The sequence below is a fragment of the Neovison vison genome, chromosome 4 (genome assembly GCF_020171115.1).
Source record: "Neovison vison isolate M4711 chromosome 4, ASM_NN_V1, whole genome shotgun sequence".
Lineage (NCBI taxonomy): Eukaryota > Metazoa > Chordata > Mammalia > Carnivora > Mustelidae > Neogale > Neogale vison.
Genome location: NC_058094.1, coordinates 127,755,344 through 127,779,469, shown reverse-complemented (window position 1 = coordinate 127,779,469; position 24,126 = coordinate 127,755,344). Strand labels below are relative to the sequence as shown.

The following is a 24,126-nucleotide window of genomic DNA, read 5'->3' as shown; positions in this document are numbered from 1 at the left end:
AACCATCACAGTCAAGATAGAGAGCAATTCTCTCCCCAAAGAAAGTTCGCTGGTGCTCCTTCCCAGTCCGTCTCCCTAGTAACCCCCCCAACCCCAGCCCAGACAAGCCCAGACCTGCTCTCTGTCCCTGTGGATGCTTTCGTTGCTGTGCATGTGGAGTTATCTGCAGGCACTCCTGGGTCACTTCTTGCACTCAGGATGCTTTGGAACTCATCCCTTGTGTTCCACTGTGTGGATGTGCCTCAGTTTCACCACTGATGGGCACTGGATTGATTCCAGATGTAGACGGTTATGAATAAAGGTGCTATAAGCAGTCATGTGGAAGCCTTTGTATAGACTACTGTTGTCATTTCTCTTGGGTCAATAACTAGGTATGGGATTGGTGTTTGTGGGCAAACTGCCTGTTCTACTACCATCAAGAACCATCACATGATTTTCCCATTGTTTGTGCCAATTTACATTCTGACCAAAAAAACATGCAGCGTTCCAGTGGCTCCGTATCTTCCCCAATACTTGGGACTGTCAGTCTGTTTTATGGGGCCGTTCTAAGAGGCATGAAGTGGTATTGCATTGTGGCTACTGGTGTTGCATATCTCATCCTGTGTTTATTAGTGGTTTGAGTCTCTTCTCTAGTGTAGTGACTGTTTAAATAATTGTCTTTATTTTTTATAATGTTGTCATTATTACATCATAATGTAAGAGTTTTGTTTTTTTTTTAAAGATTTTATTTATTTATTTGAGCGACAGAAATAGCGAGAGAGAGCACAAGCAGGGGGAGCAGCAGACAGAGGGAGAAGCAGGGAGGCAGATGTCGAGCTTGATCCAGGACCCTGGGAGCTGAAGGCAGACGTTTAACCAACTGAGCCACCCAGGCACCCCCTCACTGTAAGAGGTTTTTTTGTTTTTGTTTTTGTTTTTTAAAGATTTTTAAAAAATATTTTAAGAGAGAGATCACAAGCAGGCAGAGAGGCAGGCAGAGAGAGAGAGAGAGAGAGGGAAGCAGGCCCCCTGCTGAGCAGAGAGCCCAATGAGGGACTTGATCCCAGGACCCTGGGATCATGACCTGAGTCAAAGACAGAGGCTTAACCCACTGAGACACCCAGGCACCTTACACTGTAAGAGTTTTTAAAACAATATCTTTGTCTCTCCTTTTAATTTTCTTTTCTTTCTTTTTTTTTTTTAAAGATTTTATTTATTTATTTGACAGAGAGAGATCACAAGTAGGCAGAGAGGCAGGCAGAGAGAGAGAGGAGGAAGCAAGCTCCCTGCTGAGCAGAGAGCCCGATGTGGGACTCGATCCCAGGACCCTGAGATCATGACCTGAGCCGAAGGCAGCGGCTTAACCCACTGAGCCACCCAGGCGCCCCTCTCCTTTTAATTTTCTTTAACAGTGTTTTCAAGAAGCAGAAATTCTAAAATTTAATTTTTCATTATTTAATGGTCGGTGACTTTATACCTTAAGAACTATTTGATGATCTTGAGATGATAGTAATTTTCTCCTGGATTTTCTTCTATCATTTATAAACTTTTAGTTAGGTTTATGATCCACTTAGAGTTAAATTTTATGTATGACCTGAAGTAAGGATTGGGACTCTTTTTTAAAGGAATATATAGTTATTCCCATGTTATTTTTTGAAAAACTATCATTTTTTTTCAATGAGTTACATGGCATGTTTGTTGAAAACCAGTCCTATGTGTGTACTTATTCATGAACTCTTGATTTTGTTCCATTGATCTAGAATGTCTATTTTTTTTACTCACTTTATAGAAAGTTTTGAAATCAGGTAGTGTAAGTCCTTTATTTATTTATTTTTAAAGATTTTATTTATTCATTTGACAGACAGAGATCACAAGTAGGTAAAGAGGCAGGCAGAGAGAGAGGAAGGGAAGCAGGCTCCCTGCTGAGCAGAGAGCCCGATTCGGGGCTCCATCCCAGAGATCATGACCTGAGCGGAAGGCAGAGGCTTTAACCCACTAAGCCACCCAGGCGCCCCAGTGTAAGTCCTTTAACTCTGTACTTCTTTTTCTAAATTGTTTGATTGTTCCATAATCCTTTACATGTGAACATAAATTTTAAAATTCACATGTTATTTTCTACAAATAACCTACTGTAATTTAGACTGGAATTGCCTTAAATTTATAGATCAACTTGGGTAGAATTTACATCTTCTGTAAAAGAAGACTTTGGGTAGTATCAAATATTCTGGTTCATAAACATGGTATGAGTATCCATTGACCTAGGTCTTGTTGAATTTCTCTTGGTAATGTTTTTGTTTTTTGAAAGATTTTATTTACTTATTTGACAGAGAGAAAGATACAGAGAGAGAGAGAGAGGGAACACAAGCAGGAGGAGCGGGAGAGGGAGAAGCAATCTTCCCTCTGAGTTGGGAACCCAGGACCCTGGGATCATGACCCGAGCCGAAGGCAGACACCTAAAGACTGAGGCACCCAGGCACCCCGTCTCCTGGTAATGTTTTAGAGATTTCAGTGCACTCATCTTACACCTACTTTGCTAAATTTATGACTAAATATTTTGTTTTTCATTTCTGTAAGTGGTATTTTATTTCAATTTCTGCTTGCTTGTTGTTTAGTATGTAGAAATAAAACTTGTTTATATTGACCTTGTATTTGTCTCTTTACTAAACTCACTAATTTATTCTAGTAGCTTTTTGGGTGTATTTCTTAAGAAGGATTTTCTAAAGGTATGATCACATGTCTTTACATAAAGTAAGTGTTGCTTCTTTTTCTCTAATGTGTGCATCTTTTATCCCTATTTCTTGCTTTATTGCACTAACTAGAAACTCAGTACGATACTGAATAGAGATTGTGAAAGTGGACATCCTTGCTTTATTTCTGAAAACAGTAACTACGTTAGCTGTTAAGTCTTTTGTGGATACCCTTTATTAATTTGGGAAAATCCTCCTACTCTTACTGTTTTATCATAAATTGGCATTAAATTTGGTCAAATGCTTTTCCTACATCTATTAAGGTGATCATATCCATGTTCAATTTTAGGGCATGTTGCACGGTTGGTGGATCCCAAATTTCCTACTGTCTTTCGTTAGTGTTCTTCCTGCATTTTACTTTTTTAAAATAACTCTCCTTGAGCTCTGGATCTCTCTCTTCTTACTTGTCACACCCCACCAGACAGAGTCACCGCTGAGACCCAGCTCTAAGGGGGGTGGGGGGGGCAGAGGATTCAAGGCAGTAAGACTGGACTATGTTCCAGGTCATTTCTCACTAATGGATCTAATCAAGATATTAGTACCTCTATCGCTCCTTCCTCTGTGTATGAAATGGGAATACTCTCTGCGGTACTCAAACATATCATTGAATGAGACGACTTGTCCCTAGAGTTACATACATGAGACATCTGTAACCCAGTGGAATCATGACTGATCTCAAAATGATTTTCTTTTTTTTTTTTTTTTTTTGTCAAAATGATTTTCTTAAGGGAAACTTGAAAGGAAGCAATAACACAAGAAAGGCGGGGGGGAAAAAAAGAAAAATTCTGGAAATATTACATGCACTGGAAAAGTTCTCATACATTGTTAACCCCAGTCTTCTTGCTTCTACCTCCTTGCAGCCCATTCATACCCGGCTGTATAGGGAAATTAACGCTAGCATGAGACGCATCAGCTATGTAGGTGGCAAAAGGCAAAAAGCCAAGCTACACCCCCAAAGCAAGTAAGCAAATAAAACTATCGCCACTTACATGATTGCAGATGAAATTATATATAAAATTACTTCAAGAGTCCAGGAAGAAAATCAGAGCTACCAAAATAGAAAAGCAGGTACGTGACTCACTTTTCTCAGAAATCTCTGATAATGGATTTCTTCACCTGCTGGACTCCCGCTGACATTTTGCAAGCATATTGTAAAGTATGATAAAACTTTACTGAATATGTATAGATTTTGTTTGTTTTATATTGTCTTATTTTGGGTCAGATTGCTGTTTAAACCTAAAAGCCAACCAATATGCTAAATACACAATGATACCATCATGAACAATTACATGGATGCCTACTGGCTTTTCTTGGGACACCTTTGTTCATGCCAAGAGCTGTCACTGTGTGGATGTAGATGAATTATTTTCTGGGAGTAAAAAGTGAAGAAAAAGCAAAGGACATCTCCCTCATTGCTTTAACCTTGGGGGAACAGGATAAATCTGGTTTTGGCATCTCTCCGAGGAAAAGAATATCTTGACACTTACATAGAGCTCTTGGAGAAAGCCCAGTATCCACTGGCAAGAAAGGGCGAGATTCTGAATACATCTAAATAATGGGCAGGGCATTGAAATGCCTGGCTATGGTAGACCACTCACCAGGATATAAATCATGCTGTTTGCCATGTGCGACACGTCAGACGGGAGTGTGACTCCAGCTCATGTAATGAAATGGCTTTTCATGAAGTTTGTGCAGATAAATTAAGCATGTATAAATTCATAATTTATAAGAATTATGGTTATAATCCAATTTCGAGCACGAAGGGGAAAGACACTTGCTATGTCTATAACAAACACAAAGAAAACTGTTTCTTTGTTGAGATGCAGGCAGGTCAGCCCACTGATCAAAGAATTGAGCCTGCCCAGAATTCCACATTCTCCTCCATAAAGTCAGGGGTGACTGGTGTGAATTTTGGCATCCACTCGAACCACCAAAATTTGTTCTTAGTTTGTTCTTGGACCACAAGGTACAAGATCCTCTTGGGAACATGACTGCAAGGACACCGCCTACCCTGGGGAGGAATTTTGCCTCCAGGGTCCTCGTCCCCCCACCCCCAACCAGGGGTATTATGTTAAAATACTTCTAATGTTAAAATTAAGATTCCTTTGATATTCCACCTCCCGGACTTTTTTCTTGAAAAAATTTAAGACAAAAATCAGGCAAGACAAACCATAAGAGACTCTTAATCTCACAAAACAAACTGAGGGTTGCTGGGAGGAGGTGGGTAGGGAGAGGGTGGTTGGGTTATGGACATTGGGGAGGGTATGTGCTATGGTGAGTGCTGTGAAGTGTGTAAACCTGGTGATTCACAAGACCTGTACCCCTGGGGCTAATAATACATTATATGTTAATTAAAAAATAAAAAAAAAATTAAAAATCAGGCAAAAGGCATCTTATTCTTCTCTTATTTGTGTTATCTGGAGGGTGATTTTCTGTGCTTCTCTCCAACTGGGTCTGGCTCAGAACCCCAGAAAAAGGATCCCTCTCTTCCTAGGAACCTGCTATGGCCAAGACAGCTAGGGCCTGTGGGACGGAACAGGCTCGTGGAAAATCCTCCCAGTTACCTGTCCGGTTGGTTCAGCTGCATTCTATCTGATCTGATATTTTTCCTTAGTGATGTTATTCAAGGGTCAAATTCCTGGTTTCCTTGGTGTAAATAAATCGACTGTGTATAGCTAGTCTGCAACAGAAGGCACATCACCGTATATAGAGTGTAAGAGAGATTTCCCTTTGACGAAGAAAGAAAGTTAAATGTTTATAAGAGTTTCTGCAGGTCTGGATACCATTAACTTTAAACAATTAATAAAAGTGACACCAGGACACAATAAATTCTAGTTTTCAAAGAAACAATTTGACTTTATACATTGTTTCTGCCTCACTGGTGTTTGAGATGAAAGGGTCAGTAATTGAAATGAAACTCATCAGCATTAGAGAAGGCCTCATGGAGAGAAGCAGAGGGGGGTGGTGGTTAGAAAGACTAGAATCCTGCAAAATAGGCGGGGTGAGGTGGGGGGGAGCTTAGGGATCAGAAAGAGAAGGCCATGGGGACACACAGCCATGTATGAGCCAGCCCTGGGCCCAGAGAAAATACTTTACATTTTAAAAAGAGAATAAGCAAGGGGTGAATTAAATACATATTTGCTTCTTACCTTCCTTTGTTCCAGTTCTGGGATTGGAAAAAAAAAAAAAACAAAAAACAAAAACCCTCAAGTTCGACAAAAGAGGATTCTATAAGCTGAGTCTAGAAGCCAATGGAAAAATAGTACTTTATACAAATAAACACAAATATGTAATCTAAGTGGTCCTAAGTTCCCCACGCTACTGGGGTTCCCCTTCTTCTGAAATCTAAATAGTTCTAACTGCTAACATTTGGCATATGCTATGTGCTGATCCTTTTTCAATCCATCTTTACTGGGACCACATCTAATCTTTTTTTTTCTTTTTTAAAGATTATATTTATTTGTTTGACAGAAACCACAAGTAGGCAGAGCAGCAGGCAGAGAGAGAGAGGGAAGCAGGCTCCCCACTGAGCAGAGAGCCCGATGTGGGGCTCGATCCCAGAACCCTGAGATCACGACCTAAGCTGAAGGCAGAGGGCTAACACACTGAGGCACCCAGGCGCCCCATAAAATTTTTCTTTCTTTCTTTCTTTCTTTTTTTGTTAACAGGGAGAATCTTGAAAGTTAAGTCAATCTTGCTTTTCTGTGATAAACCACACTGAGTTTATCAAATTTTTATTGATTTGTTAAAAGTTTGCTTAGAATTTTTGCATCAGTCTTCATGAGGGATATTAGTCTATACTTGTCTTTTCTTGAAATATCATTGCTCTGTTTTTTTTTTAATTAACATATAATGTATTATTAGCCCCATGGAACCACATCTAATCTTATCTTGCACATACTGTGCTCTCTCTCATTTTGGGGTGCTGGCCTTTCAGTTAGTCAAGCACTCACACCACCTCCTACCACAGGATCCTTGCCCATGCTGGGCGCTTTTCCTTGCTTGTTGTGATTAATTCCACATATGTCTCAGATCTCAGCTCAGACACCATGTCCTAGAGAAGAACATCCCGACTCCCAAGTTAGCTGAGGCCCCATGTCAAGAGTATCTCCTAGCACCCTTCCCTCTCTTTTGTGTCCTTACCGTTGTTGTAATTGGACACTTGAGGGTGAGGCTTGGGTTCCACTAGACTGGGAGGTCTGTATGGGCAAGTGTCACCTGTACTTTTGTTTTCCAGAGTTTCTCTCAGCTTCTAGTCAATGCCTGGCACAGAAAAGGTACTCGATACATACTCACTGAATGAGTGGTGGATGGAAGTTGAATGACATCAAAGGCCAAACTGGCTTGCCTCAACTAGGGATTCATATTATCCATGGAACCCAACAGTTTCCATGGGAAGAAGCCACGTGCTGCATCAAACTCATTTCCTCTAGAGAGGCCACATTTTTATTGTCATTGTTGGGTTCTTTGGGGCTCTAGACCCAACTAATATAAGCCTTCATTTTCTACTGTTGAAAATGGCTTTCCTGATCCTGTCAGTTGGTGAGAGGTCTGGAGTTACTTATAGCCTGTGTTCCATAGGCGACATCATACTCAACGTTTATATTTGCCCCAAGCCCTTACTTCCTCCAAAATAACCCATTGTCCCTCTATTTTAGCAACCTGTCTTTGCTACAATTGTGTCCCCCTATATTTTTATGAAAAATACCCTCTATCTGAAGCTCATGTTTGACCTCAACTACTTTTTTGTCTCCTGGTTACAGCCTCACAGTCTTTGAAAAAGTAGGTGCTTGAGTCATGATCTTCTTCTTTAACTTAATTCCCTGTATTCTCTGGGGAGTTCCAGTGTTTGTGAAGCTAAGTCATGTCAAGAACTGTTCTTAGAGCCTCCTTCATCTGCCTGCAATGGAAGCCACTTCTAGACTCACTAAGAGTCTCAAGGCAGCCCCCACTCGCATTCCTTCACATCTCCTCTGTCTCACATTCACTCCTAATGCAACAGCCTTTCCACCACACATAGCACCCACAGTTCCTCCATTTCTAGCAGTCAGCACCTAGAACCCTCTCCCTCTAGAAACTCTGCCCTGAAAATCTCCAACTGTGAAGCCATCACAAAATATACCATCTCCACTCCTGTGTCTGAGCTCAGCCGGACAGGTAGGTACCATGGCACACTGAGGGTCTACAATGGTAGCTGAGCCCATAGGTCGTTCTTCTGTCCTCAGTAGCACCCTATCGCCAACCTGTACCCAACCCTCAGAACATTCCACGAGGATGATGTAGCCTCCACCTGGACCAAGGAAGGGACAGGGAAGGAAGAGGAAAGGCTTCATCTTATGTTGTTCTTCTGCCTTCAAACATCTGTGCAACCACATGGATCCCTCTCCCTGTGCCATCCATAGAATGACATGTCTTCCTGGCTGACAGGACGGCCCCTTCCACCTCTGCTTTTGTTTAGACCTCTTCCCACTCTCCCACTCTCCCTCCTCCTTCCTCTTAGCACACTGCCAGGCTAAACTAGACCCTGTTCCCTTGGCTCAGCTTCGATGAACATGTAAATTGGCAGCCATGCCCACAGGGCCTCTCACCCTCCGGGACTCCAGAAGGCCCCCAGCCTCACCTTCCCTCGGCCTCCGTCTCCAGTCCGTGGCTTCTTTATCCTGTTCTTCATGGAGGCACTCTGATACAGCTGACTTATTTTCACTTTGCTGTTGCTCTTCCCTTGTATTGTTTTAGGACACTACTTCCAGAATCCATGCTTTAGTTCTACCTACAGTCTCCTCAGATGCTGGGAGTCTGTTGAAGGTGCGGATATCCTGGGAACTGGCCTTGCTAGCTACAGGCTTTTGAGCTTCCTCCTCCTCAAATTAAAAAGAAAGAATGTTCGATGAGACAAGAACATTGGACAGGTGCTCTCTTCTCTTTGAACACTGTCCTCTTTTCTCATGCAAATTTTGAAGGGGCTGGGGGGAGTGAACATATGAATAAAGGAAGAAATAGATATTTAAGAATCAACACTTGGACGCAAGGAGATGATATGGAGACTACGGTTTACTACTTTCATTTTCTAGGTACATAGGTAAAATCAAAAACAAATTCCAGAACATGAACATTTGTGCATTATGCCTTGCTGAAGAGGCTGAGATAAAAGAACTATGTTCTTAAGTCTGTCTCCTGAAAAAAAATACAAGCTTGGCAAGTAAGGGAAGTGGCATGCTTTGAGTGAGGCAAAGCGTTGTCATACAATGAGCTGGATATCCTGGTTTATTATGGAATCCATAACTGCTGTAGTTTCTCATCGTAGTGTTGCGTCTGTGAAAGAACACTGGGCTATGCATTTCCAAGATCTATTCAAGACTTAAATCCACTCTTACCTCCATTCATCTTAGAAAGTTCTTGCCTAACTTGGAATTTCGAATGCATTTTAGGTTAATGTAGAATAAACTTTTGATGTCTCTTGAAGGGTCAGATAAATTACAAGAAAGGGGAAATTGTTAGAAAAATAATTTGTCCGAGGAGCCAATTCCCGATCAGAAATCTCATCCTCATTTTATTTAATTGCACAGGCTTGTGAACGTGTGAGCATTGGACCTCCCGAGAGAACAGATCCAGCTGTGGGGCCGTCAGATTCTACGCCAGCACAGCCCGCTTTCCAAAGATGGAGTTAAAGCCTTCCCATCATACCACAGTGTCTTCTTTTCTCTGTGCATCTAAAATTTCAGACTCCTCTCTTGCTCCATAAGGATAATTTGGAAATCTGGAGTGGAGACTGAAGACACTGCAGAGTGGGCTGACCTCAGGCCTTCAGCTGGCCCCGGTGTTCTACCTCTAGACCCTCCACGGTGGGAGAGAGATGGGCCCTGTCTGCAGCCTTTCACACAGTTCTTCTGCTTCCTGACTTGAGGAAAGCTCTACGTGATTTTTTAAAAAGTTCTAGGGGACGGAGTTTATGTTTTTGTTTTGTTTTGTTTTGTTTCTTTTCTTAATCCGTTAAATATGTTTCTGGAGAATTTGTTTCCAGACACTCAAAAATAGTTTTTTTTTCCCCCCCTAAATTGAGGACATAGTTTACTCTGGTACAACATATTTTGAAAAAAATTCCTCACCTCAAAACTACTATCTCAGATTATCATTGCTTCATTTTAAATAGGACATTCTACCACTGAAGATATAAAGTGGAAAGACGGTCTCACACCACAGAACAATCTTTACCACAGGCAATGGGAACCTTACGTGGATGTATCCAAAAACACAGGACTATCTTTATTTTTCTTGTTTTGTCTTAAACCAGTTAACACTCTGCCACAGATCAGCACCAGAGTGTTTTGGATTTACTCATTCAGATGAGTAAAAACCTAGATTTAAAAAAGAAATGATGGCTCTTTCATACACATTTTAAGTATTAGCAAACTTCACAGGCAGAAGAGCTCTCTCTTTTTCTTACAATGTTTGTGTTTCTCATATTTTAACATGGCACATGCTACATTGCACTGTGTGTGTCTTTCTCTCATACACATGGATTTCTTCTCTTGTGCAAAGAAGCAAGATGGGCTGGGTGTCATTGGGTGCTGGTCTTTTGTTTATTGAGAAGGATCCATTGTCCAAATGCGTGTCCGCAGACCATGGCTCCTTTTTCCCAGTCATTACCCTCAATGGGAACTGGAAAAAAAATTTGTCTAAACATTGTTGAGCATAGAAATTATTTTTCCCAAGTTAAGTGGATGGGCTTTTTAGAATAAATCTAAGAACAGTCATTTGAAACAAAGGCCATCCACGTTCTGTTTCTGATTTCTAATGAGAATAGATATATTACAAGATTAATGTAGTTTTTTTTTAATTCAATGATTTAAAAACTAATGCAGTGGATGAAAGTTGGGAAACAGTTTGGCTGGCAGCATGATTGATGGTTGTTGAGTTTGGGCAGGGAAAGAGACCCCAGGCCTTGGCCTAGAGGAGCAGTGAGACAAAGAAAATTAAATTGGTCTGCCCAATAAAACAAGAATTCACAATTTTCATGGCAGCTTAAGAGGGAGGCTATGAGAGGGCTTGCAGATGAATTGGGGAGTAGGGAAGGATTGGGTCCAGCTGCATGGAGGGAGGTCAGAGGCAGGGGTCAGCCAGGGAGATGTTCCCTCTGGGGGAAATGGCCAGGAGATCGCCAGGAACGGGGGAGGGGTCTCCCCATAGGCACTACTAGGCAGTTTCCAGCCACCTGCTGTATGACTATGGAGTACCTTCCCTTATTTCTAACTCCTTAGGCAACTTCATTAAAACTACAGTCTCGTATGAGTGATACCTCAGAAAAATCATGGAAGAGTATCCATCTTTCCACGTTTGGTTTGACGTAGAGTGGAGACAGGAAGCAGATGTAAGAGATGAGAATCTAAGTGAAACATAATTGAACAGAAGGAAGATATTAGTGCAGGGAGGAACTGTAAGAAATGGAAAGTCCCTGAGATTCCTGAGAAATGCAGGGAGTCAGCTAACTGAGGGATGGGGGATAAACTCACTTTTATTTCGATATTAAAGGAGAGGAGGATGCTTTCACAGACGGAAGGCTTGGAAACACCCACACAGCTGATTCTGGGGCTGTGCCTGTAATTCGTCTGATGTTTTTCTTAAATGGCAGCTTCTCCTGACTTGTCGCTGACCAGTTGAGCAACATCTTCAACTTTATGGTGTAAACAGAACTGGGAATCTTGCCTATGACACCCAACATCCTCACGTTGTGGGAGGAACCTCCTCGCCTTTTTCTCAGCACCCAGAACTTTTCCTAGGAAGATGGTTATAATGGCAACACCTCAATAATGAACCCATAAAGCTGCACTACAGTAAGATTTTTTTTTGTCAAAAATTATTATTATTTTTATTTATTTTTTTTTCAGAAAACAACATCAAACAGAAATTTCTGAGATCAAGAACAGGAAATGAGTGATTCATCAGGCTGGATTTCACCCAAGGAGCTGTCTCCACAGCTGTAGAGAATAGTTGAGAAAAGTTCCAGGGGACTCGCCTGGTATTGTTTGAAAGCAGTCAGGCTGAGAACCACAGAAAACTCTCCAGAATGTGATGGAGGACAGTTGCAAAGCCCAGCTTTGCGTCAGAAGGATGTCAGCCTGGTGCCTCCGCTCCACTGACTCTCCTTTAACTCTCTTGAACCCACATTTGAAGGGGGTCCGGAATGACTAGGGATCTGAGAGGGAAAGCATCTTCCCAGATAGGAGCGTCCAGGTGTTTGTTGTTCTCTGAGAATCTGAACAGATGGTTTACCCCAGCAGCTGGCATCACTGTGCTGTTTTCCAAAATCTAATATAGGGCTGGTTATGGGACTAGAACTGCCCTTTGGGCAAGGCGGGGGGAGCTCAAGGAGCAATGATTCATTTGCTTACTCTCTCTATCATCTTAAAGAGCACTCAGCAAACACCCAGCTTGGCCTGTTATTATCTAATGAGTCTATGTGCCTAGTTCTGTTGGGTCCATGGAGAACCATTTGGAGGGACTTTCCCAGAGACCCAGCCTCGAAGGCCTGCATTGAAAAGAAGAGTAGTCCTCAAATGTGCTTTGTTTTGAACACATCAAAACAACGCCCTTCTACCCTTGTAGATGTTTCATACTTCATTAGCCCCCCTACTAGTCCCTCACATCCTTCTGCCTCCACAACCAGCAGCACACCTGTGCCAGGTCCTTTTCACTGCACAACTAGAGATCTGTAACAGACCATTTTAGTTGTTCTCCCTGTCCCCAGGCTTGTCACACTTCCGCCCAGCCCTCCACCACCCTCAGTCTAATATTTCTTTTTAAAAAAGTGTTTGAATATTTTACTTATTAATTTGACACAAATTAATAGAGGGAGAACAAGCAGGCAGAATGGCAGGCAGAGGGAGAGGCAGGCTCCCTGCAGAGCAGAGAACCCAAAGTGGGGGTCGATTCCAGGACCCTGGGATCATGACCTGAACCGAAGGCAGATGCTTAACCCACTGAGCCACCCAGGTGCTCCCCTCAGTTTAATCTTTCTAAAACATTGTTTCCATCATGTCACTCTCTTGCTCAAAAATCACAGATATACCTTTAGTATCTTTATGGTATCAGACAGATTTTTTCTGGATCTCACCTGTGTTTTAAGTTGTATTGTATGCATTTCTGAAGCTGCATGCAACCTTTTCAAAGTGAGATGCAGTCTAAACACAGGGACACTTACATGTATCATAACAACAAAATATTGATTGGACTTTTCCTGTCATTGAATACTTCTGTCAAAAGGCACTGAGCCAAGGGTAAGATTTGATAAATACCCCCAAATTTTTACTACTGCCTAGATTGCCTCTAGGAAATAGTAAGAGGTGGCCAAATTGGTCTTCCAAGTGCCTGTCCTAATCCCCAAATATTTATAACAAGAGAAGACAAGAAATTTGAGGGGAGTTCGACGTAGTAGCCAAATTCAAGAAGTCTCAGTGCAGCGTCTGAGGCTAAGTGGGGAGCTGTAGGCATTTTCCCGCTCTCAGGCCAGCTGACAGAGACTCTAGGATAGCCATGGGTGAAAATGGGGAGTACCTAAAGTAGGGAAAGCTGGTATTTACCTCCTCAGCGAGATGTTTGCTGTGGTATCTCCAAGGCCTAGGGCCACCAGCCCCCAAGAGGGAAGCTGGACGGGAGTGTTCTAGGGATAATTCTGTGTGTCTCTTGAGAGCACACGGTGCTGGTGAATGTGGGTAGGGATGCTTGCTTCTCTCCAGAGAATCCTGAAGGCAGGAGACTGGGTTGAACAGCCTAGAGACGAAGGCTGAGGACAGAGATCAGCAGCATCATAAGGATGCTTGATTTTTTCCAGGCACCCAGACACAGAAGAATATAGACTTGAGATTTCTCAAAGGTGCCTCTATGAAAAGGACCACCTTCTTCATGCCTGCCGATGGGTCTCCTGCCCAGTGTAAGAGTCTTTGTGGGCTGTGCTCTTAGGGACAGGAGCTGGAGGTGGTCAAGAAGAAAGGAGAGGAGAGCTGCCAGCACAGTATCCTCATCAGAGAGCTGTGAGGTGCTAAAGTCTGCAGAGGACTTCTAGAGAAATCATGCACACTTTCCAAGAGCAACGTAGCCATGGGCTGGCCCACGCTGAACAAAACCATCAGCAAGAACAGTTCAGTGAAACAAACCAACAGGTTTTTTGTTTGTTTTTTTTTTTTTTTTTTTTTGGTAACATTTTCAATACTTGGGAGGGACTCCGGCATCTGCCCAGATGTTGGTAAGTGAGGGGAGAGTTGGTACAGGCTGTCTAAGGCAGTGGATGGACAAAATAATCCTGTTTGTTATTTTTATTCTAATGTCTTTAGACTATACAATAAATATTTCACTTGTATACACATGTACAAAATATAGCCAGAAGCTTTACTATTTAAAAAAATTTCAATTTCCAATAAGCATTTCGCAGATGTGTGACGTCTGAGCAGTAGAGGCATGTAACTTGTGATACAGGAAGAAATAACAGTTCTTTCCAAGGAATGCATATGAGACAGGTCATCACAAAAACACGTAAGCAGACATTTAGTTCCTTTCTGTATACAGGTTTGAATATGGAGTAATAGGAATGCAGGGGAAGGAGCATTCGGGAGGCGGGAATTCCTAGCTCCCGTGACTTGGTTACAACAGAACTGGTCAATTTCATTGGTCACTTCCCCTTCAAAAATTCTACTACTTCGTTTTTTCCTAGAACAAAACCTGAGCTTCCCTTTCCCTATTTCCTCATTGACTTATTTCCATCTAAAACGCCCTGCTTTTCATTTCAGTGCTTGGAAAACACAACTTATCTTGACTTTCCTGCTCAGGTCTTGCCTTCTTTCGTAACCACCGTCTGCCCCTAAGTCTAAGACATTTCTATTTCTCCTCTGTGCTTAATCATACTCTAACTTGTTGCATCTCCTGACTGATGTTTAACTTTAAACTTGCAATACTGTTCTTTGCTTATCACTTTAAGTTCAGATGCATGATTTTCTAGCTTTCTTCTCTTCTGACTGGTACTCAACCCTGCTCACTGAGGCTTCATGGGAAATCTGCTGGGAGCATCTCACAATTGAAAAAGTCCCTCTGGGTCTCCCTCCAGACATCATTCTGTCTGTATGTCATGGGACAACTGTCCATGCATTAGGCGGGATGCATCGTTCAGGGCCCAGGCAGGAGACACTTATTAGACCAGGAAAGTTTAATAGAAAGGATGTTTAAGTCAACAGGGAAATAATCCATAAAGGCTACGGAGAACTCTAAGAATACAAGACGAGCAGATACCAGGAGCAGCTAGTACTTCTGAAACAGAGGCAGAGTGTTTAAGGAAGGAACAAATCAGAAAGGGAGTCCAACAGCCCCCAGACTGTCTGAGATTCATACCTCCAGAGAGTGTGGCTGTGCGCACCGCTCCCGGCCCCAATCCAGTGGAGAGGTTAACTGCGGTGTCCCAGGGCGGTACTGGCAAGCAGGAAACTGGCCATCGGCATGCTGGCAACCGTTCTAGGAAAGCACCAGGTTTGCAGGGTAGTGGTATAGGAGCGAATAATGCAGGTCGCCAGGAAGCTGGCCGAGGTGCCGGCGGAACTCTCTGGAAAACTGCCCTCTTGGATGTTGCTGAAACTCACCGGGAATCTGCCAGCTGGGGCCCCAGTGACACCGGGAAGCCGTCTGGGCCTGGGCAGGATGCACTGGGAGGGGAGTGCACCCTCTGGAGTGGGGGTGAACCCTCCGGAGTGGGGATGAGCCCCGCACGATGCCTCGTGCACTGCAAGCCACCGCGTGCCGCAGGAGCCAGCGGTGCATTGCTCACTGCAACCGGCAAGGGGTGCCCCCTCCCCTGGAGCACCCTCTTTGGAGAAAGCTTACCATTGTGTCTTCTGAGCACAGAGTCCAGCGCCAGCATCGCGAAGCAGAGCAAAGACGAGTGCATTTGAAACTGGTGCTGTAAAGGGATCGCAGGAGTGGACAAACCAGAACAGGGTGCAGGAGGGTGCCCTGGGACCATCCGTCTGAGCCTCCATCGACTGGGCTCCCAGACTCCTGTTTACGGGAAACTGTGCTTGCTTAATTTTTATACTGCTTTCAGGTGGAAATTCTGTTACCTGAAGCTCCAAGTATTTTATCTGATACAAAATTTACTTGCTTTGTTTTTATCAAAATGCAAAATATCAAAAATACTACCCTGGCTTTGTGAAGGCACATGATTAACAAACCTGAAGAACACAGAGTTTTAATAAAATACAGCGGTCTCATACCCACTTCTTGCTATCTCAGAGTCGATCTGTGCAACCAGTTCTCTCTCTCTCTATGGAAAAAAATTTAATTGCAGCAAGATACACTAACAGGAAAGTTAGCATCTCATCCATTCTCAAGTGCACAGTGTGGAGCGGCGTAAAGTACTCCCACCCTCACTCACTATGGCACAACTGATTCTGTGTTTTGATTTTACTTTTGGTGGCCTCCGTGTTGCTGAAATATTTGCTTCACAAAATGCTGGTGTTTGTTTGTCAGTGATGAAGTCATCTTTTTAGATCCTCCTATTATACCTGCTAAGTCCTCTTACTGGGCATCTCCTTCTTTAACCCAAAGAGCTATGTAACCATTTCCTATGTGACCCTTGTCATTGTTTTAGGAACTTAGCATGTAAACAGTCATTTCTCTAAATTGGAGGGACAATCTTTCTCACCTTCTCTTTGAAAAATACAATATTTCCTTATTTTTCAAAGTTAAAAAGGGGAGTCATAAAAACCAGCTTATTTGCCTAACGACCATGTAATGACTGAGTGAAGTTTTGGATCTATTCGCTAGAATCCCAAGTGATCCAAGGTTATGGGCAGGAGATCAAATTTCTGTGCTTTATTTCCTGACTTAACTTTCTAAAGTTTTCTAAATCACGTTTTTCCTTCCCAGTGGTGTCACTTTTTTCTTTTTCTTTTCTTTTCTTTCTTCCTTCCTTCTTTTCTTCCTTCCTTTCTTTCTTTCTTTCTTTCTTTCTTTCTTTCTTTCTTTCTTTTTAAGAGAGAGTGAGCAAGACCGAGCACAAGCAGTGAGAAGCAAACTCCTCACTGAGCAGGGAGCTCGACATGGGGTTTGATCCCAGGACTCTAGGGTCATGACCCAAGCCGAAGGCAGACGCTTAACTGACTGAGCCACCCAGGCACCCCCAGTGGTGTCACTTTTGTCAGGGAGTTCCAGGCATTAGAAATGCCATATGTGCTGCTGATAGAAACTGATGGCTGGGTGATTCTAGTATATTTGGGTCATCCTTTGGGGAAGTTTGGTGACATTTGCAACTGTGTTCCTGATACAGAGTTCCCTGTGCAGGCCCCTGCTATGGGGCTTGACTTCTGCGTTGCATTCCTGGATTCTTGGATTTAATGTTCTCCTGTTTTGGATGGTTGAATCCTTCATGGTCCTAAGGTACATTCTTTAGTAGCTTTTAAGGAAGAGGTACATTTCTGAATCCTTGCACACCTGAATTGTTTTTACTTTGCATGTTCACTTAATGGATAGTTTGGGTATTTTATTTTTGTTGAATATAATTCATATAACATAAAATTCATCCTTTGAATTATACAATTCAGGGGGTTTTAGCGTATTAATAAAGTCATGAAATCATCACTATTATTCTAGGACTTTTTTATTATTGACTTGATATTTAATTTTGTGTATTTCTACATCCAATCTCCTACAAAAATTTTTCAGAGCAAGGACCATACATCATACACGTGGTGCTAGGCTAAAGAAGAATTGAGTAAGAGGAAAGAAATGAAAATCTAGAGACTTCCATTGCTGCCTTGGTGAAGTCAGTGGCCATGTTGGATAAGTCCATGTGGTAGGGATCTGTGTTCAGCCTTTGGGATCTGAGGGCAACCTCTAGGAGCTGAGCACAACCTCCAACCAACAGCCAGCAAGAAGCTGAGGCCGTCAGTCTTACAACGGCCAAGAAAAGAATTCTGCCAATGACATGAGCAAGTAAAGAGGGTTCTTCCCCATTAAAGCCTCAGGAGGAGAGCACAACCCAGGAAACATCTTGACTGCAGCCTTGGGAGATCCTAAGCAGAAGATAGCCAAGCCATGTGTGGAACTGTGACCCACAGATAGTGTTAGGTAATAAATGTGTGTCTGCTTGAAGCTGCTAAGTCTGGTATTGTGTAGCACAGGAATAGAAAACACGTGTCCTCAGCATCTTCCACTGATCATTCCCTGGAGAGCTCCAGTGTCCCATGCATGGGGAAGCAACCTTCTGGCTGTGTTGTCAGCATCAAGAATGGGACCTTATAAATTGAAGAGAAGTCACCAAGATGTTGGTACAAATTTTAATCCAACTTCTGAAGGAATCATTATCCTCCATATTCTTTTGAAAAACAATAGTCTAAAAGCACAGTTGTAAGGTCAAGATATGCTGAATGTTTTCAGGAATTTTCCCTACCACATGAAAAAAGCCAAGGGATACAGAATCGATATTAATAGTGCCATTGTTAAGGCTAAAAATACGAAGAAAGAAGATATCATCTTTTTTGGTGGGGGGATGGCTGAAGAGAATGTGGGCCCAGAGAAATGATAGGAAACAGCTTAGTGGGGTGCACAGAGAATCAGATATGGAATCAGGCAGAACCATATTCAAATCCTTCATTTGAAATCCTGATTTCAAAAAAACTATTTACGCTCTATGATGAAGCCTTGTCATATGAAAAAAATGCATCCAAAATTCTCCCTAAATTTTTCTTGTGATGAGTGTTGAATAACACATAAAGCATTTTGGATAGATCAGTACCTGGCCACATAGTTATACTACCTAAAGGTAACACTATTCAAAATATCTAAATTTTTTTTAAAAGATTTATTTTATTATTTATTTGAGAGAGAGAGAAAGAGAGCAGAAGCAGGAGGGACAAAAGAAGAGAGGGAGAATTTCAACCAGACTCCCTGCTGAGCACAGAGACCAATGCAGGGCTCAGATCTCATTACCCTGAGATCATGACCTGAGCTGAGATCAAGAGTCAGATACTTAGCCAACTGGGCCACCCAGGCACCCCCAAAATGTTTTAATTTTTAATTTAATAATTTTAATTTTTAATATCTAACTTAACTTTTAAGTTTATGGTAAGTTTTAACTTTTACACCGTAATTATTGCAGTGCCTCTCCAGGAAGATCCTGGCCCAGCCATGACCAAGGCTTTTGTGTGGTATAGGCCACAGTACGTTGACAGAAGGTTGACAATCCACGAGACTTCAGAGCACAATCTGCTCCCTGAGCTTTGCATCTAAGCTGGAAACAAATAGTCAAAGGGACAAAATGTTGGACTCTACCTATTGGTATTTGCTTTTCTACATTAATGCCTGCTACTTTCATTCTCCCAGGAATCTCCCAGGGAGCATGACATTTTGCACTTGTCCAAATGCCCATGACTTCTTATGGCTCTCAAACTCGTTAAACTGGGTGGAACATAATGGTAAACACTGAAGGACAGTGTCTTCACTACCTGCGCTAGACCTTGTTTGAAGGGGCCTTGTGTCCCTTCCCAGGGACACGTTATCCTCAATCTTCATCACCAAGGTTTCCAGGCAGAGAGGGATGGCCGACAAAGCACTGAAGTGGGGAACTATTTGGAGCATTTGAGGAACTCCAAGAAGGCCAGTGTGTTTAGGAAATGATAAATAAATGTTAGCGTGGCAGCAAATGAAACTGTAGAAGTAGAAAGGGGCCAAGATAAATAAATCTCTGCAGATTAGGGTAAAGAGTTTGATTTTTTTCCCAATTGTAATGAGGCTTTTATTTATTTTTTTAAACAATTTAATTAAAGAAAGAACCAAGCTTAAGGAACAGAGCATCACCAGTCATGCCGAATTCTCTCTGTTCCCATGGCTGCTTCTGACCATCCACTCTCAGGAAGCCCACAGTTACCAACCACTATTGTCCACCATGATTGCGCCTCAGAAAAGATGCTTTCCCGAACAAGGGTATCGTTACATTGTGTATGGTTTTAACTTTTTTGAAAACCGAGTAGTAATACATGTCTTCTTCCGCAGTTGTTTTTGGTATCTCAGCTTTTTGTTTTCTAGATTTATCCATGTGTATGTGTGTAGTTGTCCTACTCACATGTCTAGTGTTCCTCGGTAGGGCTCTCCTTATGGCTCTTCTTTGGGTCGCTTCCTGTTTTTATTATAGCAGATATGATGCTGGGCACATTTGTAAACATGTCCTATTGGGCCTGTCTACAAGAGTTTCTCTGGTACGTAGAAATAGGAGTAGGATGACTGAGTCATACGTTGTATACTCTTGAAATCTATACTAGAAAATGTCCAGTTATCTTCCAATATGGTCACCAATTTACATTATTCAACAGATTATGAATTCTCATTGTTGTACATGTTCACCAACATAAAATGTATTCCAATTTAAAACACTTTTGCTAGTCTTTTGGGCAAAATTGTGTCTCGTGATTTTATTTTGCCTTTGGCTCATTACTAATGAGGATGAACATTGCATCATTTGTTAATTTGTTTCCATGTTTCTTTTCCTCTGAAATACCTCTATATATTTTTTGCTTGCTTAAAAAATTAAGTTCTTTATCTCTTACTGACTTATATAACTTCTTCCATGTTAGATAATAATCCTTTTTTGGTTTTATGCATTAAAAGTGTCTTTGCCCAATTTGTGACCTGGCTTTTCATTTACTGATAATGTTCTTTCAAAATAGGTGTTTGTACTATAGTTACTAAAACTGATTTTCTTTTATGGCTTTTGCTTTTTGTATTTTGTTAACTGAATTTTTCTTTTCTTTTTTAAAAGATTTTATTTATTTATTTGACAGAGAGAGAGAGAGAGAGAGATCATAAGGAGGCAGAGAGGCAGGCAGAGGGGGAGAGGGAAGCAGGCTCTCTGCGGAGCAGAAAGCCTGATGTGGAACTTGATCCCAGGACCCTGAGATCATGACCTGAGCTAAAGGCAGAGGCTTAACCTACTGAGCCATTCAGGTGCCCCTGAATTTTTCTTTTCTTTCTTTTTTTTTTTTTTTTTGTAACTGGCTCTTTTATTTTATTTTTTTTTCTAATTTATTTATTTTCAGAAAAACAGTATTCATTATTTTTTCACCACACCCAGTGCTAAGTAATAAAGATATTCACATTCCCATCTAAAGTTATAAAGTTTTGCTTTTTGGAATTAATTTTTCAATTTGGTGGAGAGGTATGAGATCTTATTTATTTTTTCTGTAAGTTTAAACCATTGTCAGAAGACCATTAACACCATTAGTAATTCATCTTTTCTCCATTGACTAGCTGTGCCTCTTTTGTATATGGTATTTATAACATGTGAAGTCTTTCTGTATATCTTTCTATCATCCCCTTTTCTTAGATGTTTGTTTAATAATTCTCTACACAATTTCAGGGGCATAGTGTTTTTTTTGTTGTTGTTGTTTAGTTTTGTTTTGTTTTTGTGGGGGTGCTTAGTGTTTTTTAAGAAGAGATTTTTAAATCTCTTTTAAATTTTAAATTCTTTTCAGCCAGAATCTTAGTCCGGAGAGCTGGTCCTCTCTACTTGACATCTGTAGGTTATCTAGCTTTAAACCACTTTTACATTTTTAGGGTAAACTCACTTTAGCCACTGCATGTTATCTCTGTTATTATTTATTTATTTTTACCCTGCTAGATTTGTATTGTCAATTTTTTTTTTTTTTTTTTTTTTACTGTGGGTTGCTGGGGAGAGGGGGTTCGGAGAAGGGGGGATAGGGTTATGGACATTGGGGAGGGTATGTGCTTTTGGGTAAATTGGAAGGGGAGGTGAACCATGAGAGACTATGGACTCTGTATTGTCAATTTTAAAAGGATTTTTACACTCATGTTTACGACTGAGATTGGCCTGTGTTTTCTCATTCAAACTGTTCTTCTCTAGTTATTGTGCCGTAGTCATCCTAGGTTCATAGAATTAGAGAGTAGCTCCCCCCATTTATACTCTGGGGAGAGTTTTGTGAGATTAGAAGGATTCGTCATTTGAAAGTTTGGTAGAATTTTTCTATGAAATATTCTGGGCCAGATGTTTTCTTTCTGGGAAGATTTTAACATATTGATTTAATTTCTTAATGTTATAGGGTTATTTTGGCATTCTGTTTCTCCTTGAGTCATTTTTGGTAAGTTACATTTTGTGAAAATGTGTCCACTTGCCAAGTATTTAAGTATATTGGCTTGAGGCTAATTTTTAAAAGCATTTTCTTTGCTAATGTTCATTTCTACCTTCCTTTCTTTTTGTCCTGAGCAATCTCATTAGCACTTTATCTCATTACTCTTTTCAACCAGCTTTATGCTTTGTTTAGCTTCTCTAATATATTTTTTATTTTATATCTTTAATATATGATGTATTTATTATTTCTTTCATCTACTCTCCTAGAGTTTATTTTGAGATTCTTTTTGCAATTTCTTTATCTGGAAGGTTCTTTCTTTTGATTTATGTATTTATTTTTATTTTCTTTAAAAGATTTCATTTATTTATTTGAGAGAGAGAGAGAGCAGGAGGAAGAGCAGAGGGAAGGACAAGCAGACCCTGTACTGAGCATGGAGCCCAGGCAGGTCTTGATCCCTGGACCGTGAGATTGTGACCTGAGCCAAAATCAAGAGCAGGTCACTTAACTGACTGAGCCAGCAAGGCGCCCCTATCCTTCCTTATCTCTAATAAAACGTTTATAGCTAAAAATTTTCTCTAAGAAATGTTTTGGATTTATTCAACAAATTTTAAAGTGTTTGTATTAAGTTTAAAATTCTAAATGTGTACTTTAAATATTATTCAGTTTGTACTTTACAATATGATCTCTACATTTACATATGCATTATTTGGAAGCACATTAAAAATTTCCATATGAATAGTTTTTTCTTAGTTTTTATTTTTAATTTGTAAATTAATGGCATTTCTGTCGAGAAACATAATCTGGGGCTTGAAGCTCGGCCGCCATCACAAACGACACAGTGACTCTCCAGACCAGGAAATTCATGACCAACCGACTACTTCGGCGCAAACAAATGGTCATTGATGTCCTTCATCCTGGAAAGGCAACAGTACCTAAGACGGAAATTCAAGAAAAACTAGCCAAGTACAAGACCACACCAGATGTCATATTTGTATTTGGGTTCAGAACCCATTTTGGTGGTGGCAAGACAACTGGCTTTGGCATGATTTATGATTCCTTGGATTATGCAAAGAAAAATGAACCCAAATATAGACTTGCAAGACATGGTCTGTATGAGAAGAAAAAGACCCTAAGAAAACAGTGAAAAGAACGCAAGAACAGAATGAAGAAAGTCAGGGGGACTGCAAAGCCAGTGTTGGTGCTGGCAAAAAGTGAGCTGCAGATTGGACAACAAAAGGAGTAAAGATGCTGCCATGGCTCTACGTGTGGGGATTGTGCAGATTTTTCATGAGGGGATTAATAAACTAAGAATGTTAAAAAAAAAAAAGAAACATAATCTGGATATAGCAAATCTGTTTACATTTTCTTGAGAGATTTGTATGTAATACTTTAATAAATGCTCTGATGTATATAGAGTATACAGAAAATGTATATTTTAATTATTGAGTACCCAGTTTCTATCTATTTGTCTATTAATTTATTTACCTCAAGCCTGTAAACTGTGTTGCTCAAATTCTTTGTGATTTTACTATTTGGGGGTCATGTCAAGTTTTTCCCACTATGATAGTGAATATGTCTGTTTCTCTTCATATGTTTTTACAATTTAAACTTTTATATTTGAGGTAGTAGGGGACAGAAAATTTGGTAATTTGAAATTTTTTATCACCAGGAAGCAACTCTTTCATTTTCCAATAAGTAATCTTATGTAAGCATTGATTTTATTTGAAATTAATATAACTACACCTGCTTTCTTTTGGTTACTGGTTTAGTACTTTTCCCCTTTTTTTATATTATTAATACATAAGGTATTGTTTGTTCCAAGGGTACAGGTCTGTGAATCATCAGTCTTACAAAGTTCACAGCACTCACTATAGCATATACCCTCCCCAATGTCCATCACCCGGCCACCCCATCCCTCCCACTTCCACCCCTCCAGCAATCCTCAGTTTATTTCCTAAGATTAAGAGTCTCTAATGGTTTGTCTTCTCTGGTTTCCTCTTGTTTCATTTTTCCCTCCCTTCCACTGTGATCCTCTGTCTTGTTTCTCAATTCTTCATATCAGTGAGATCATATGATAATTGTCTGTCTCTGATTGACTTATTTGCTTGGCCTAACACCATCTAGTTCCATATCTAGTTCCATTCACGTCATTGCAAATGGCAAGATTTCATTTCTTTTGATGGCTGCATAGTATTCCATTAAATATATATATTATATATATTACATATATATAATATATATATATATATATATAGCACTTCTTATTTATCCACCCATCTGTT

General features: G+C 40.9%; 1 protein-coding gene across 1 annotated transcript; it reads left to right on the top strand.

Annotated features, from left to right (window-relative positions):
- The first annotated feature begins 22,706 nt into the window (after positions 1 to 22,706).
- On the top strand, positions 22,707 to 23,003 carry LOC122903989 (40S ribosomal protein S24-like). The gene has a single exon (XM_044244498.1). It carries the CDS (start codon positions 22,707 to 22,709, stop codon positions 22,986 to 22,988), a length of 282 nt encoding a protein of 93 aa, XP_044100433.1. The 3' UTR covers positions 22,989 to 23,003.
- Positions 23,004 to 24,126: the final 1,123 nt, after the last annotated feature.